We start from the raw sequence: 16,526 nt of genomic DNA, 5'->3' as shown, positions 1-16,526 counted from the left end.
TTTTTATTAATGTGTTTGGCAGCTTGAAATCTTTAGCAGTTAAAAAAAGACAATTTGCATAAAGATCTATAAAGAAAATTCACCAAATGGCTTTCTAATGCGTTTTCTTAAAATGGAAAATTATTGTTACATGAATGCATTTTAGATGTTTTCAAGCATTAAAATTTATAATTCACTGACCTATAGCAATTATTGAATTTTGTTGTAGCAATAAGATTATGTTCACTTGTAAAATGGAACATGAAAGATTATCACTTTGTAAACCTCTTGATTTGTTTCAGTATTCTGCAGATGTTTTGTCAGCTTTTGGTAGCTTCAAACTAGATGATGTGCGTACAACAAAGTGGAAGCTAAATGAAGCTACAGCTTCAACATCTGGAAAAACAGTTTACTTTGCAAAATATCTTACAAATCAAAAGGTATAAGTAGTTCATGTATTACTTGTCATTATTATCATTTAAATACCAGATTTAGACAATTAGTGGAAATTGATATCAGTTAATATTAGGCTCATTAATTGATTACATTCAACTAATTGATGATTTTCTCGAGGCTTGGAAACAATAATTTTGATTAGTTTATTATTTTTGAGTTGTGAAACTAATTGATTAAACTGAACAACCTTCATTTAATTGAAGATAATAAGAAATCATAATACAGGTATCCCTCAATTTATAAAAGTGATATGTTCTTGGAGAATGTAAGGTATAACAAAAGAGCTTAAATCAAAAATGAGCTTTTCTCATTATTTTAAAGATAAAAAATGGGGATGTGTTCCTAGACCAAAATTTTGGGCCACACTAATGTAACATTTTCTTCCGCTATAATGTAAGAAAAATACTGTTACAATTAACACAAACAAAAACTTGAAATAAGAAGACATTTTTATTAATAAAATACAAAATTTAGTGTGCTGTACTCACCAAGAAGTTGTTGTTGCTTTGCTTGTTGAAGTGACGGGAGGATGGAGAGAGGCTATGGCGATTACTGGCAAGCGAGGGATCATCTACTACTGAATTTGAATTATGTAGTAGTGAGAAATAGCTTAGTAACTAAAGGTATTTCAATGTTGTAACAGAGCAAAATAGCATTTTTTTTAGCTATTTGAAATTTGTGACAGTGAAAAATTGTTTCATAAGGGGCAAAATTTTCTTATAACTTTTACATAAATTTGTGTTTTAGTGAAAAATGCGAATGCAAATTGAAAAACATGGCCATAAAAGTTAATTACGTTATAGCAAAAAACAAACCAAATATTCGTAAATTGAAGGAGGATATCTGTAGCACTATTTCAATTATGTAGAGAGTTGATATAATGAAAAACACTTATAATTAGAAATACTAATTATGATTAGTTTTGTGATATTAATCAATTTAGTTGTAATTTCTATTAATTATTTTACATAACACTAATTTATGCTCATAGGAAAAAAATTATGTAAATTTCATCATTCAGCTGTATAATAAATACAGCATTGAAAATCAACCTATGGTCTTTTTTGTTAGTCACTCTCACTGTATGTTAGGGGGATCCAATATGTGAAGAGAAATTTTTAGCTTAGAATGTCACCCTGGGTGTACTTCTGTGTGGAGTTTTGAACCATTTTAAATTCTAGTTAGATAAAAGATTAAAGGGGTATCATTTGTTAAAATAGCAAAACTCTGCATTCAGAATGAAACCTTATTTATTAAAAGTACTAGTGTGTTTCTTTTATTATGCAAATTCCCTTTCTTCATGCCTGATGGTTAACCCATCATAACATATTCTTCATTTCTTTTTCTAATATTTTATTTAACTTTTGCTAATATTAAACAAGGTTTAACTTAATGTTTATATGTATTGTTTTTTCTTTATGAATTTACTGAATATTTTGAATACTGTCCATTTTAGTTGCTGGAACTAGAACTAAGTGACATCAATTTCAGACGTTATATATTGATACAGTTTCTTATCCTATTCCATTACCTTCAGTCTCCTGTGAAATTTAAACAGTAAGTTCACTTTTTCTTCTAGAATTTAGGTTTTCCTTTATAGCCAATCAAATGTAAACTTTCTATAGTAATTCATAATTTATTAAAACAGCTTTGTGTTTCTTTTTCAGTACCCCTGGTTAAAATATGTACTTTTTTCACATAATTATTTAAATTGAAAATTTTATTTTAATATTGTTCTTTAATATGTACATTGTTCATTAGATAGATCATGTTTTTGTCTTATTTAACCCTAAAACACTTGTGACTTACAGTATTAGAGAGCTAACACACAGTTGTACCTGTGTGTATGTAGGGTTCACTAAAAATGTATTTCTAAATATAGCTCAGTTATTTTATATAAAAATATACTACAATATTCAACTAATTGTTCTCAGCTTTTCTGATAAAAAAATGTATTTCTGAAAAGAGTGGTATTTAATTATCCCTTTCCATATGGGTACTCTTTTTCTGTGCATGTCATAACTTTTTTACATTCAAAATTTAATAAATATACTGTGTTATCAATGTATACAAGTAAACTCTGCACCAAATCAGAGTTAATAAATAAAATTTTAATATTATACAAGTTTTAAGTTCTTAAGTTTATAAGGAAATATTTAAACAAAATTCTCAATCTACCTTAGAATCAGAATTATGACATTTCATTATTAGGTCTCCCCTCTTCTCTAATTTATTTACCACCCCTTCCAAGAAGTATGGAATGTAACGTATAATATGGTTATTACTCAAGCAAAGCATAATTTTTTGTCTTTTTATCATTTGATATTTATTTAGGAGGTTTTATAGATTGTGCAAATTAAAATTAAAAAATACCTTTCTTCATCTGAAAATTGTAAAATTTCACATAAAAATCATTTTGCACCAGGAGCAGTCAACACTTTGAGTTTGATTCCATATATTCAAGAAAATTTTTATTAAAAAATACTTGATTAAAAAATTGATTTTTTTTACATACAAAAGACTTGTATTGTTTACTAATAGTCTGCAAAATTTTGTGAGGATATGATTGCATTATCAAAAGTTATATTATGACTAATCTTGTGGTTACTTTCGTGGTTTTGAATTAGGTGTAGTGGATCTCTCTTCATATTAATGGCTCATATAAAGAATTTATGTGTAATATTCAAGTGCACTAATTTTTGAGAAAAAAATATTAATATCTGCAATCAGCAGCAGATTTCAATTATGTTGATATATTATTTATTCATACAACAAACTAAGTGTTGCTGGACTAATATACTGACTGCTGAAGCAGTGAAAAGTCTCACTTTTACACAAGACAGGAACAGGAATCATATCATGCTGACTACATTTATAGTGTAGTATCTCACAATCTAGGATTTTCTGCATCATTGTTCATTTTCATTAAACATACATACATATTCATATTAACCTGCACAAGTTGAAGTACCTTGAGCTAAGTACATCCCAGGGAGGGTTATGATAGAGAAATATGTTCAGGCAATTATAACTCATTGCATAATGATTCAGTTAGGCATAACTCAAATACAAGCTGTAGTAAAAAGAATATTTCTTTGTTTTATATGAAACTTATATTTTTTTATTCCTTATTGCAATTTATATTATAACTTCAGTGCAAACTGAAGAGTAAGTGAAAATAATATTTCAGTTTTTAACAAGATATTTTATTGTTTAATTTCATGTTGCTGTTTATAACTTCATAACTGCTGAAATATACTGTCAATTATTTATTTTTATCTGAAGTGGTTATCTTTATTTTTTAGAACGTACATGACTGATATGAGCAAAGTATAGTATATTAATATATTTTGAAGGATAAAGTCAATTAGAAATTGTTTGTATGTATGAAATGAAACTTGTCTAATATGTATTAAAGTAGATTATAGTTTTAGTGGTTTTTTTATTGTTTTATATGAATTGATTTCACAGTGTTTGTTTATTGATAGAAACATCATGTATGCTGTTATAACAAATGTGGGGGAATAAATCAAATAAGGCTATCATAATAATTTTTGTCTGCCTGTGTAAAAAAAACTTTAAAAGCCAAAATTTTTAAACATGTTTTGAAGATGATATAAAACATTTTTCATGTATCATAACATCTGTTGCACATGTGGTGTATACATATCTTATAACACATTGCATGTTACTGTAAAGAAGATAAAGATGAAAATAAGTTTAGTTTATCATGATGCATGCATATCCTATAACACAATGTATATTTCTGTAAATAAAGAAAAGATAAAAATAAGCATATCATGGTGCACATATATCCACAAACACAGTGCATATTTGTTTAAATAGAGAAAAGATAAAATAAGTACATCAAAGTATTAGATGTTTTTATTGGTAGTCTACAACTATTTATTAACTGTTATGTAGTTAATCACTGAAGGTAGATTCACTCACGTGACTAAGTACGAATTAACTTTGAAGATTATTAAAGACAATCTTTGTACTTCAGTTTTGTAACTGAATGAAGAAAAAGAATTTTGAGCAGTACATATCTAGTTTCTTAACAAATCATGATAGTGCTTTTTCCAGTGAACTCCAACACCACAGTAAGGAATCTTAATAACTATAAAAACATTAACCAGTATTATGAATCAGTTCATCACCTTAAATGAAGCTTCACATTTATATTGTGCTTTAGCATTACTCTGAACTATTTGTGAGGGGTAAGTACCCTTTTCAAATTTATATAACACAGAGAAACAGGATAAATCAAAGGATAACAGGGAACAAATTTCAATAAAAGAGGAAGTTTAGATTTAGCTCATCACTTTATAGTCCCACCTAGTGATGAATGATATAATTTTTGTGAAATAAAATGTTTGTTGTTCACTGTTATTAAATATCTGCTATTTTAATGTTCTTTTAGAGAGTCCTTTGTGTTAACAGATGAACAGCTAGTGTGGATAAAAGAAACTACAGCCAGAATATATAAGGTAAGCGTGATATTAGCTAAGAAGGTACAGGAAAATACATCTTTGAAAAATGTTGATTGTTGATGTAAAAAGTGAAATGAAACCTATTTGTTTTCATGTATGTAATAAAAATTATTTCTTTTACTCATATTAGTCTTAATGTTTTACATTTGTGTTATTTGCACATTACATGGTATATTGTCCATTACAGCTAGAAATCACACAAATCACTCTACAATAAGCTTTACATTCAGTTCCAGAACTCATTAGTTGGGCTGACAATGAGAGACAAAAGATTCTGTGAAATGTTATTTGTATATAAAGTACTATACTTTAAAAGTTGCAGTTTAAGTGGCAAAAGCTTGCAAAATATTGGAAAACCAATAAGCCTAAAAATTATAATAAAAACAAGTGACCTGAGATATTATTTTTTCATGTTCCTTTTAATTTGTTCATTTCAGCTCAAAATTAGACTTTTAAAGTATTACACTGCATATATGTAAATGGTGTGTCATAGGATCTTTTGTCTCATCATTCAACTCAAATGATGAGTTTTGGTTTTGAATGAAAAGCTTATTGAGCAGTGACCTGTAGGAGACAAAAAAAAATAGATTTGAAATACTACTTTTTACACACACATGATTTCAAGCTACAATGGACATATTAGGAGGAATGTGAAAAAACATCTGTAGTTAAGATGTTATTGATGTATCTGCTACATGTGTTACATGTTATCCATAAAATATTATTTTATTATTTAATCTAGTTAATTACCAACTTATTTCACAATATGATTGTTAGACTTACTTGGAATGTTTCCTGAGCTTGTATGATTAGAACTGGATGTCAGATTTGAGTTGTACTGCCAGAAACTTCTTAATATTTTTAATAGTGTATAATGGAATTGTATATCTTTTGTATATGACTTATCTAAAAGTATAGATTTCAGTGAATTTATTTCTTAAACAGTTTGAATTGTTCGTCTTTACCATAGTGACTCATTGTTAGTTTTTGACCAAAAAGTTGTTGATGCTTTCCAGTGTGACCCCAACCTTTGTTGCTTTCTGACATAAAAAATTTGTTGATGTTTCTCATAGTGAAGCCATTGTTTATTACTTTATGACTTCAACAATATACAGGTCTGTTCCCAAATGATATCTTTTGCTAGTTTGACTTAAATGTGTTGATGATTGTGAACCCATCCTTTGATAATTTATGAGTAAGAATTCATTAACCTATTCTAGCCCATTATGTTTTTTACAAGGTCAAATGACATTATTAGTTTAAAAAATGTATATGCTTTATCTTTTCCTTCAAACCACCTACAAAAAAAACAATTAAAACTAAAATGTTCAGATGTAGAAATTTGTTTTTATGTATATTTTATTAACATTTATTTTTTGGATGAAGTCATAAAAAATCCAGATTGCTAACTCTAATTTCACGTATAGTGAATAATCTGTGGAAAGTTTGTCAAGATGTGTGGTCTGAGATTGACCCCATTGTCCTTCATAAAAGCTTGTTACAATGAATATATCAGCTTTGGGTAATACTTTATAATTTTAACTACCAGGATGAGCACAATTGAAACTGGAGAAGTAGTTCTAAGGGAAGTGCATGACCTGGAACATAGTTCTTGTAAATTCCATTAACGTTTAGCATTTAGACACAACACAGTAAACAAAATAAACCTTGTAACACTAGTGTTTTTCTGATTTTTAGCTTTTAGAACAGACTTCTTCAGATGGACTTGATTTTTCCAAAAATGTTGCGGTGAGTGCGTGATTATTTGTTTTAAAGAAGGTTACAAAAAATGAACTTTGTAATCATGATTCTTTTATTTGTAATTTTTTACTTGTAAAGGTTCCTTTTATATTTTGCTTTTAAGCCTTACAGATGTTTTATACATTTTTCACGTTTGTGTTATCAATCCAACAAGATTCCATAATGGATCATTTTAGGAATAATGACTACATGTAAGTAAAATACTTAGAACTGCACTGAACCGATTAAGCTTTAGTTTAATTCAGTATTTTTAAAATAGGTAGGCTATTTTATATGGAAACTACACTCATCATTGCAGTTATTAAAGGTCTCAAACTAATATGAATGGAATGAATGACTTTTCACACTCCCAATAGGATTGTTTCAAGATGATTGACTTGGTTTCTGACATCATATTTACATAGTTGAAACCACTTTTTGATGCAATAAATTTCAACTTGTAGACAACCTATGAAAATGTGATCCACATTCAGGCTTCAAGATTCACCTTAGTTCATCACAAGGATAGGTTATTTGAAAACCTGGATTTATTGATTGTTTTTTTCCACATGCATTAATTTTTTTACCAGTAGTGTCACAGATAATGGCAACTTTTAGAATATGTGATTTTAAACTTTTTGCAATGTTATGATAAATCAGTAGTAGTCATATGTTATGTTATTTACAATATCAGATGGGAGTTTCTAAAAAAAAAAAGACAAATTACTGTCACTTATTTAAACAGTACATATTATATATCTGTGATATAGACTAATTTTTGCTTTAATGAGTGTGCTTCTTATGATAATATACTTTATCTTGTGTTAGTGGGTTTGTTCAGTAACTGTGTAATTACATACTTAATTATCTGTTTCTGTAGTGGTATGTACTCAAAATTATATACTTCACTTTTTCTTGTTCCAGTAGGTGAGTGTGTTTTGTAACTGTGTGACTACGTACTTAATTGTCTATTTCTTTAGTGTTCTGTACTTATGATTTTATACTTGACTGTTTTGCACTTTAATAAGTGGGTGTGTTCTTTATCTCTTGTAACTATGTATTTCACTATCTCTGTAGTACTGTATTTACTTTTATGATTACATATTTTAATATCTCTCACTTGAGTAAGTGTTTCTTATCTCTTTACAAATTTCACTATCTAATACATGTTTACTTTTGGATGTGATTTTCAGATAGGACATGTAGTTGTCTAAACTTTGTAGCAACTATTAGATTATTTAAAAAACAGTGTAAAATATCACATTTTAACAAAGAATGCTGCTCTACAAATGGTCTTCTTTTTATTTTGTACCAAACAAGAAGAAGAATGATGTTGGAATAGCTAGGTCAAAAATCCATGATAATTACAAAAAAAAACATAAACAGTTTGTTTAAAATAAATTTTGTTTTTACTAAATTATCTATAGTAGAATGGTAAAATTAAATGAACAGAATACTCTAAATGTTGCCAAATCAGTAACCTACACAATCAAAATAATCTCTTTAGACTTGTGTTCAGTAATTCTGTAGATACGATTTAAAATCTTATTTGCCCTACTACTAGTAACGGTGCACTGGTTGAATGGCTTAAGAGATTGATCAACCAGAACATCAAGATTATTGCCCTACTACTAGTAACAGTGCACTGGTTGAATGGCTTAAGAGACTGATCAACCAGAACATCAAGATTATTGCCCTACTACTAGTAAAATAATCTTGATGTTCTGGTTGATCAGTCTCTTAAGCCATTCAACCAGTGCACCGTTACTAGTAGTAGGGCAATAATCTTGATGTTCTGGTTGATCAGTCTCTTAAGCCATTCAACCAGTGCACCGGTCTTCCATAACTCAGTTAAAGTTCTTTCCATCAAAATTATAATTAAAATTGCTAACCCACATGCATTACCTTGCATTTATTATGATCAAAAGCTATCTGCCATTTATTCATGAACTTACTCAATAATCAAAATTCTTTTATGAAGCAGCATCCTTCTCACAGCTAGCAACACCCAAGACCTTAATATCGTGATTAAAGTTTGGTAATTTATCGACGTTAACTAACGAGATTCATAACAATGGTGTCGTACTAGTTTCAATATTGATGATACTGATTTGTATTGATGTTTTAGCATATCTTGAAGAGAGAGGATTATTGGAATCAGTGGAAGAATGAAGGATGTCCCAATTTTAACTTGCCTGTTAAACCTGAAAAAGAAAAGGAAGTTCAAAAACCAGCCAGGTTTGAAAATTTTTGTACTGTTATTTTTTAGTTTTACTAAGTAACATTTGTTGGCTGAAACATGAGTCCAAGAAAACCAGAAATTCTACTTTGTACTTTTACTATAAGAGATAGGTTGTGATTCTATTAGCTGCTTAATACATGCAGGTTTTTACTTTCCTCACATTTATAACAGTTAAAACTGGTACTCCCAGACTAGTAATTCATATTTTAGAATATTACTATCTTATCTCTGGATTGTGTTAAGTCACTTAGATAAATTCTAATTTGTATGTGTAAGTTTTAACTTTTATAGAAAAGAGATTTTAATATATGAAATACTAATATGGGAATGCCATTTTCACGATTCGTAGAAAAGTTATGGTACTACTTAGTGGTGTACAAGGCATGTCATGAACCTCACAGCAAGCTTTTAATATAGTTTCTCTCATTGTTTTACTTTTACAACTCACATGAGAAACTAAACATTAATGATTAAATTCTCAAGGGATGATAGTTCCTTAGCAAATATAAATTTGTTTTAGAATGGGCAGAAAAATTCTAAAAAAAAAATGGTAAAAAAGTGCATTGTTTACAGGTGAGATACCTCCTATTTTTTTAGATTTTTCTCTATGAATTACGCTCTCCAATGGCATAGCAGTATGTCTACGGACTTATAACACTAGGTACCAGGTTTCGATACCCATGGTGGGCAAAGCACAGATAGCCCATTCTGTAGCTTTGTGCTTAATTACAAACAAACAAACGTTATGAATTGCACTAAAATAACAATGTCAATTCTAAAATATTTTTAGAAATGGAGTTAGAGTTATTATTTTTATTTAAATTCCAAACTGGTAGTACCTTCACTCACCGAAAGCTCTCTTGATCCTGGTTTGCCCTCTAATCATTGCTAAAAAAAATTTTCCTAATAGCTCACCAGTTTTTTATGCCCCTTCATTTTCATGTCATTTCAGAATGTGCTAATCATGTAACTTTACTGTTCTAGCACAATCCTCACTTTCTCAATTGGCATTCTAGTATATAGATGTCTGTTTTAACTCGTTCTCTCTATAACTACACAATTTTGATTGTGCATGATCACATATTTATATAAGTTTTAACTTGAAACTTCAACTTCTTGTGTTTGATTTCCATTATTTATTCTTGTTTGTTTTATAATTATTTCTGATTTATTCATATGAGTTTGAGATTTAATTTGGTGGATGATGAAATTCCCCGTGTTAGTAGACAATGGTTCTGACACTAGTCCCCCACGTATTAGGGTCGACGATGTCTGCTGGAGAAGCACAGGCTTTGGTCTCCTTTTGCAAGGAGCTTGTGTTCAGCTGATGATTACTTCCTTTCACTTTCCGATTTTTTGTGAGGAAGGATATAACTATTGTGTGAAACTTTCTTTCTACAGCACTTTCCACCTGCTACCTTGGCTTCATGTAATCTGCTGGGTTAGGTATTGTTCTTTTTCCCATGAGATCTGTGGTAAGTTTTTCACTGTATATTCTTCACTCCCAATAGGTATACCCATGTTTATGTGTGCTTGTGTGGATGGACCTAATTTTTGCACTGAATAATTCAGGTCTTTCATGCCTTCCCTACTCAGTATTTGGCAAGTTAGATTTTTATAATTCTTCTATCATCTAAAATACTTTAGTTTAAATTTGCATTTAGAGTTTGATTATTACATTGTTTTTGTTTAATTTTCAGTATGTGTACTGGTTTTGCACAATTGTTACTGTTTAGGTAATTGTACCTTCAGCTAATATTGTTGGTTCATTATTTTTACTTCTTTTCACAGTTTGTTATTTAGTTTGTAAGTTCCTTTTTCTTTATTACTAGTCACATATAATTGGGGATTAGTTTGAGTAAAAAATTTTTATTGTTATCTGGGTGCCTTTTTATTCTCATGTTCTTCAGGACAGGTTTTACTTTCATATCCTTTGTCTTATACGTTCTGTTGGTGGACTTATATATTAACTCTTTAAGGGTCTTTTATCTTCTAAGTTCATTTAGTGGTTTTCTACTTTAGGTGTTGCATATTGTTTTATGTTTTAGGTCGAATTTCATCGTTTTGCAGGTTTGTTCTTTTTATGTACTTTGTAGACTTTACACATTTCTTCATTTTGTTAGTTTGTTTGTAATAAGTACGTTTTCTCAGTATGTTTAGATTGTGTCTTTTTGGCTACACTTCATGACAATTCCATGAGTTCTACTGGTTCTATCTGAAGGTTTCTGCCTTCAGTTTTCATTTCTCATCTATCCACTTCCCAGATCTCCTTCCCTACTCCTGGGGATCATAACTTGTCTTGCTGACTCTATACAAGTTCTATAAAAAGGAGCTATCAAATGGATGGTGCTAACTGAACCAGGATTTTCCTTCTGTCTATATGTTGTCTCCAAAAACACGGGGAATTGGAGATCCATCATGGATCTGTCCCAGCTGTATACTCATCTGGAGACACCTTGCTTCACCATGGAGTCCTACTTCTCACTTCAGTAGGTTTTTTCCACTTGGACTTTGAATGACCAAGTTTGATGTGTCAGATGCCTCTCTTCATATAAGAATTGCTTTAATGTCGATTCATTTTTTCGGTTTGTCCACGAGAGTTCTGGGCTCTGCCATTCGGTCTTTCTTCAGCTATGGCTGTGTTTTGTCGAGTGGTACACTCTTTTACATGCCATCTTCACTTGCTGGGTCTGCAGACTCACCATTACATGGACGATTGGCTACTGCTAGCCTCTTGCAATGCCCAGTCAGTCACTCACACCCGCTTACTTCTTCAAGAAGCTGTTTGGGTGGAGTTTCTCCTCAAGTTGGAGAAGTTTTTTGCTACCCCCATGCAGTATCTTATTCATTTGGGGATTCTCTTCAATTCCCATCTCGGTCAGGCCCAGCCTTCCCCACTTTGGCTCTGGGATATGGAGCGGGCAGTCACGAAGGCCTTACCTTCTCCTTCTTTCTCTGCACAAGAGGCTCTATCTCTTTTGGGGATGTGAGCTTCTTTTGGGTTGGGTACACATGCATTACCTTCATTGGATACTTCTCGATCAGTGGAACTTCTCCCACAATCCCGTAGACCATCTCATCAACCTTCCACCTGGGATCAGGGCTGACCAATGCTTGGTGGCATGACAGGGACTTGACTAAAGTGGGGATTCTCATTCCTCCGCCTCTTCCCAAGTCTTATCTGTTCTCAGATACCTCCTTGGTGAGTTGGGGCTTTCCTCAATTCCCAAGAGATTTCGGGTCAGTGGTCAGTTAAGGAGGCTACTCTTTATATCAACATCCTGGAACCTTTAGCAGTTTATTAGGCTCTGTATCATTTCCTTCTGCTCCTGCAGAGGCAGGTGATTATGGTCTAACAATTCCACTGTCATCAGCTATATCATGATATATGATGTATCCCCCAAGCAAGGGGGAACAAAGTCCAAATCTCTGTGTTTTCAGACAACATGACAGTTTTGGTGTATCATATTCCCGGAATTATGATTCTTGTGGCCGATTACTTATCTGTCCCAACAGGTTCTCCCAATGGGGTGGTCCTGTCATCCTCAGGTATTTCTGTGGGTGTGTTCTCAACTGGGAATACTGCATGTGAATGTATTTGCCACTCACTGGAATGCCACACTTCCTTCCTTTTGGTCTCCAGTTCCTCACCCCTCAGCTCTGGGGGTGGATGCTTTCAGTTGAGATTAGAAGGGCCTACCCTCCAATCAGACTCTCTCCAGACTCATTTCCTTTAATCAGACCACTCTTTGTCATGTTCTGCTGGTGGCTTCATTATGGCTGGCTCAGATGTGGTTCCCTCTGCTCTGGCCCTTACTGAAGCAACAACCCCTTCCCTCTCCTCTGTCCTGATTGCTCCTCCAACAACCACGATAGGACATATTTCATCCCAACATCACCAAACTCCATCTTCATGTGTGGCTTTTGTCTGGTCCCTTGCTTCAGCTCAGGGACTTGCCTCTCATGTAGCGTCTTTCCTTGCCCATACCAATCGCTCTTCCTCCTTGTCTATGTACCAGAACCACTGGTCTTACTTCAGACTTTGGTCTATTCAGCATGACTTCTGACCATCCTGTCCTTCTGTTCCTCACCTGTCCCAGTCTTTCACTTGGTTGTTTGATCAGGGTTTGTCTGTTTCGACTGTTGCTCATTATAGGGCTGCCCTGTCAAACACCTTGCATTCTCCCATTTCCGGAAAGCCTTCTCTTCCCCAGTCATTTCCCTCCTTTTCGTTCCTTTCGTCTGGTCCATCTGCCATGTCTCTTTGTTCTGCTGGATTGGGACCTCAATATTATCCTTTAAGTCATGTCTGGTTCTCCCTTTGAACCCATTGCAATGTGTTCCTTGTACCATCTTTCCCTTAACACCTATTTCCTTCCCTTCCTGGCATGAGGTTGACATTGTTCTGATATTTATGCCATTAATCTTTCCCACATTCTTTACCCTTCCTCGTATGTTATCTTCTATCTGAATCGGACCTTTCTTCCCAGGACATCGGTTGCCCGGGAAGGTTGTTTAGTCTTTTCTCATACTTTCTTTACCTTCATTTCCCACCTGTACTCCTGTTCGGATCTGGATTGTCTGCTTTATCCGGTTCGTTTTCTGCTATGTTATGTGGTTCAGACTGCCTACTTTTGTGTTTCCTGTTCCTGTCTGTTTGTTCAATGGAATTCCTCTGTTTCCCAAGATCTATTGCCTATTACGCTTACTGGTTGGGTTTGTCAGCTCATATGACTGGCATATTCTGACATGTCCCTGGAAGGTCGCTGTCTACATAATGTTTCTTCGCACCAAATTTATCATCTAACTATGTCTTTAGCTGCTTGAAACTGCCATTCTTTGGAGGAGATCATTCAGGCTAGTATGTGGACAACTCCCAATACATTTGTTGCACATTATCTGCACAACCTAGCTGTGTCTTCCTCAGGCGTGTATCATCTTCCTCCTGTGATATTTCTACACACATCTGTTTGTCTTTGACTGGGGTAAGTCAACATACTACTAGCGTTATCTTATTTCATTGATGTCCATCATATTTCAGGATCCCACCTGGTGGTAAGTGTTTCCTGGTCAGGTATGCTTATTATTATATTAGCACTAAATCTGTATACTTCTATAATGCTCACTGTTGAGATGGGGTGTTTCTGTAAGACCATGGCCGCTTATTCAGTGGTGTGTGTGTGTGTGTATGTATATATATATATTTATTTATTTATTTTATATCACTGTTTCACATACAAAGGACCATCACTCATGGAATTCAGGAGTAAAGCAGATGAGGATTTTTGCCCTCCCTACCGACCTGTTATACTTCCAATCAGTGTCTTTTTGCTTTTCAAAATAGGGAATCGCAGACACCCATTATACTGTCTCCTGTGTGTCATTCCTCTGGACTCTAATGCATATTCCCCCCCTCTTCTATTGGAGCACGGGAGTCCTCTACATTTCCAGTTCTTAGTTGCTGGAGTGGTGGACCATGGAGGTCTCCTCCTTTATAGCTCATATGTATCCACTCAGTAAGAAGATGGCTGTCGTCGTTATACTTATTGATTGTGCAATAACATAATATTCTATATCCAAGGTGCTCCCCCCAGATGTTTTTGCCCAGGCTGACTGCACTTATTGGTCACAAAATAAATTTCTTATGCAAGGAGCCTCCACTTGATGTTTTCTGCCAGGATGGACTGCTCTTGAAATACACAATAGTATCCCAAGATGCTTCCACCTGGGTTTTGTCTGGGCAGACCACACTTGTTGATCTCTGTGTCTTATGCAAGGCACTTCTGGTGGATGTTTTCTGCACAGATGGATTGCACTTGGCATAATCCGACATATCTCAAGGCACTTCCCCTGGATGTTTTTTGCCTGGGCGGACTGTACTTGTTGATCTTGCAAACTTATGCAAGGCACTTTCACTGGGTGTTTTTATCTAGATGGGCTGCACTTGGTATAATTCTATGTATCCTAAGGTCTTTCCCATGGATGTTTTTGCCCAGGCAGACTGCACTTGACCTATTCATATACAATTTATGGTCCTTTAGCCATAGCCACGTTTACTTATATCACATTATCAGGAACTTTGCTACATTTGTGGGCGAATTATGCACTATCTGTTGACAATAAGCTGATTCTGAAATACCTGACAGTTTTTTATCAAGCTACTTATTTAAGACACTTCCCCTGGATTTTTGTTTTTTTTTATGGGAAGGATCACTTTTGTTGCTCACAATATCCTAGACAAGGTGTTTCCACTGGATGCTTTCCCGAGTTAGACAGCAATTGACATGCTCTGGTGTGCCCAAGATTCTACACTTAGTACATATTTATTTAGGCTCATTCTCAATTACACACTAGACATTCTGTTTTTGTCCATGCTGTGCAGTTTCACATCATAGTTATACAGCACTTTTCCACAGAATAGTGCTGTACATCTCTTTCTTGAGGCTATGGTGGCTGCCTATTACATTCCACCCTATATGTATTAATGTGTTTGTTACTGGATAAAGAGCGTACCTGTTCCAGAAGAAGTATTATACCCCACAGGAGTGCCTTCTTTTCTTATTATTATAGCACATCTGTTCTTTCAAGGCAGTTGCTCTCCACTTGATTGAATACTGTCACACCTTCACCGGCTCCTACGCCTTTACAATGTGGGATTTTAGCTTTGGGTGAGAAGAGGTAGTACTGTTTAGGATGTCAAAATTTTCTTACACTGAAAATCTATTTCCGATAGGTACTTACCTCTTCTCACCCACTTCCCACCCTTTCTCCCCATTGATATTCCAATATTTCTAGTTTGTACATGCCAGTTCTTGAAAGTGAGGATTGTGCTACAATAGTAGAGGGAGCTAGCTATACTAGTATAGATGGCACAGTATGATTGGCGAAGGGTAGTCACATAATCAGCACATGTTCTGAAATGGTGCAAAAATGAAGGGGTATAAAAGACTGGTGCACTGTTAGTGAAAAATTTTTAGCATTGCTTACAATGGCAAACCAAGATTGAGATAGCTTTGGTGAGAGAAGGTAATTGCCTATTGGAAATATTTTCAGCGTAATGTTAACTTTTGAAACTTGATATGCTTACTGGTCTAGATAGTGTTCATGGTATAACATTGTGAGCTCTATTGCTATTCTATGGTTGCTATGTCACCAGTATTACTTTGCTTAACTCTGTCCGGATCACAAAACAGATCTTTCAGGTTTTGAGTGCATGCCTATATGTCAGATTTCAATAAACAAAATATTAATTCTAAGTATTTCAACAAATTTTAACTTAAAAATAGTTTAGATTTGATATCCTATCATTTTGTAATATCTATTTAGTGTAATTCACAAAGAGAAAAAAAATGTTCCAACTTTCCACCTGAGGAGTCTCACCTGTAAACAGCAAATTTTTTTAGAATTTTTATGCGTATCCCAATGGATAAGTTAATATTTGCTAAGAAATTATCATCAATGTATATTTTCTTGTGTGATTTTCCTCCACCACCATTACTACTACTAATCTAGAGATGATGTAGGGGTGATCAAAGGAATTTAAATGGAACTTTAGTAGACTCAGGAACAAATCACAGATCTAAGAATTTATTTATATTGTCGTTAGGTGTTCTTTT

The 16,526-nt window shown here is 33.4% G+C and overlaps 1 protein-coding gene across 2 annotated transcripts in view; it reads left to right on the top strand.

Moving 5' to 3' along the window:
• LOC106469841 (THO complex subunit 1-like) overlaps nucleotides 1–16,526 on the top strand; it is a 50,777-nt gene that overhangs the window by 24,481 nt on the left and 9,770 nt on the right. For both annotated transcript variants that reach the window (XM_013930352.2, XM_022398393.1), the window contains exons 10-14: nucleotides 282–419; nucleotides 1,892–1,992; nucleotides 4,859–4,925; nucleotides 6,627–6,677; nucleotides 8,797–8,906. In XM_013930352.2, coding sequence (XP_013785806.1) covers nucleotides 282–419; nucleotides 1,892–1,992; nucleotides 4,859–4,925; nucleotides 6,627–6,677; nucleotides 8,797–8,906 — 467 coding nt within the window. The remainder of the gene's footprint in view (nucleotides 1–281; nucleotides 420–1,891; nucleotides 1,993–4,858; nucleotides 4,926–6,626; nucleotides 6,678–8,796; nucleotides 8,907–16,526) is intronic.

This window comes from Limulus polyphemus, unplaced genomic scaffold (genome assembly GCF_000517525.1).
Source record: "Limulus polyphemus unplaced genomic scaffold, Limulus_polyphemus-2.1.2 Scaffold3678, whole genome shotgun sequence".
Taxonomy (NCBI): domain Eukaryota; kingdom Metazoa; phylum Arthropoda; class Merostomata; order Xiphosura; family Limulidae; genus Limulus; species Limulus polyphemus.
Note: the sequence above shows the minus strand (reverse complement) of the source record. Positions and strands in the feature narration are given on the sequence as shown.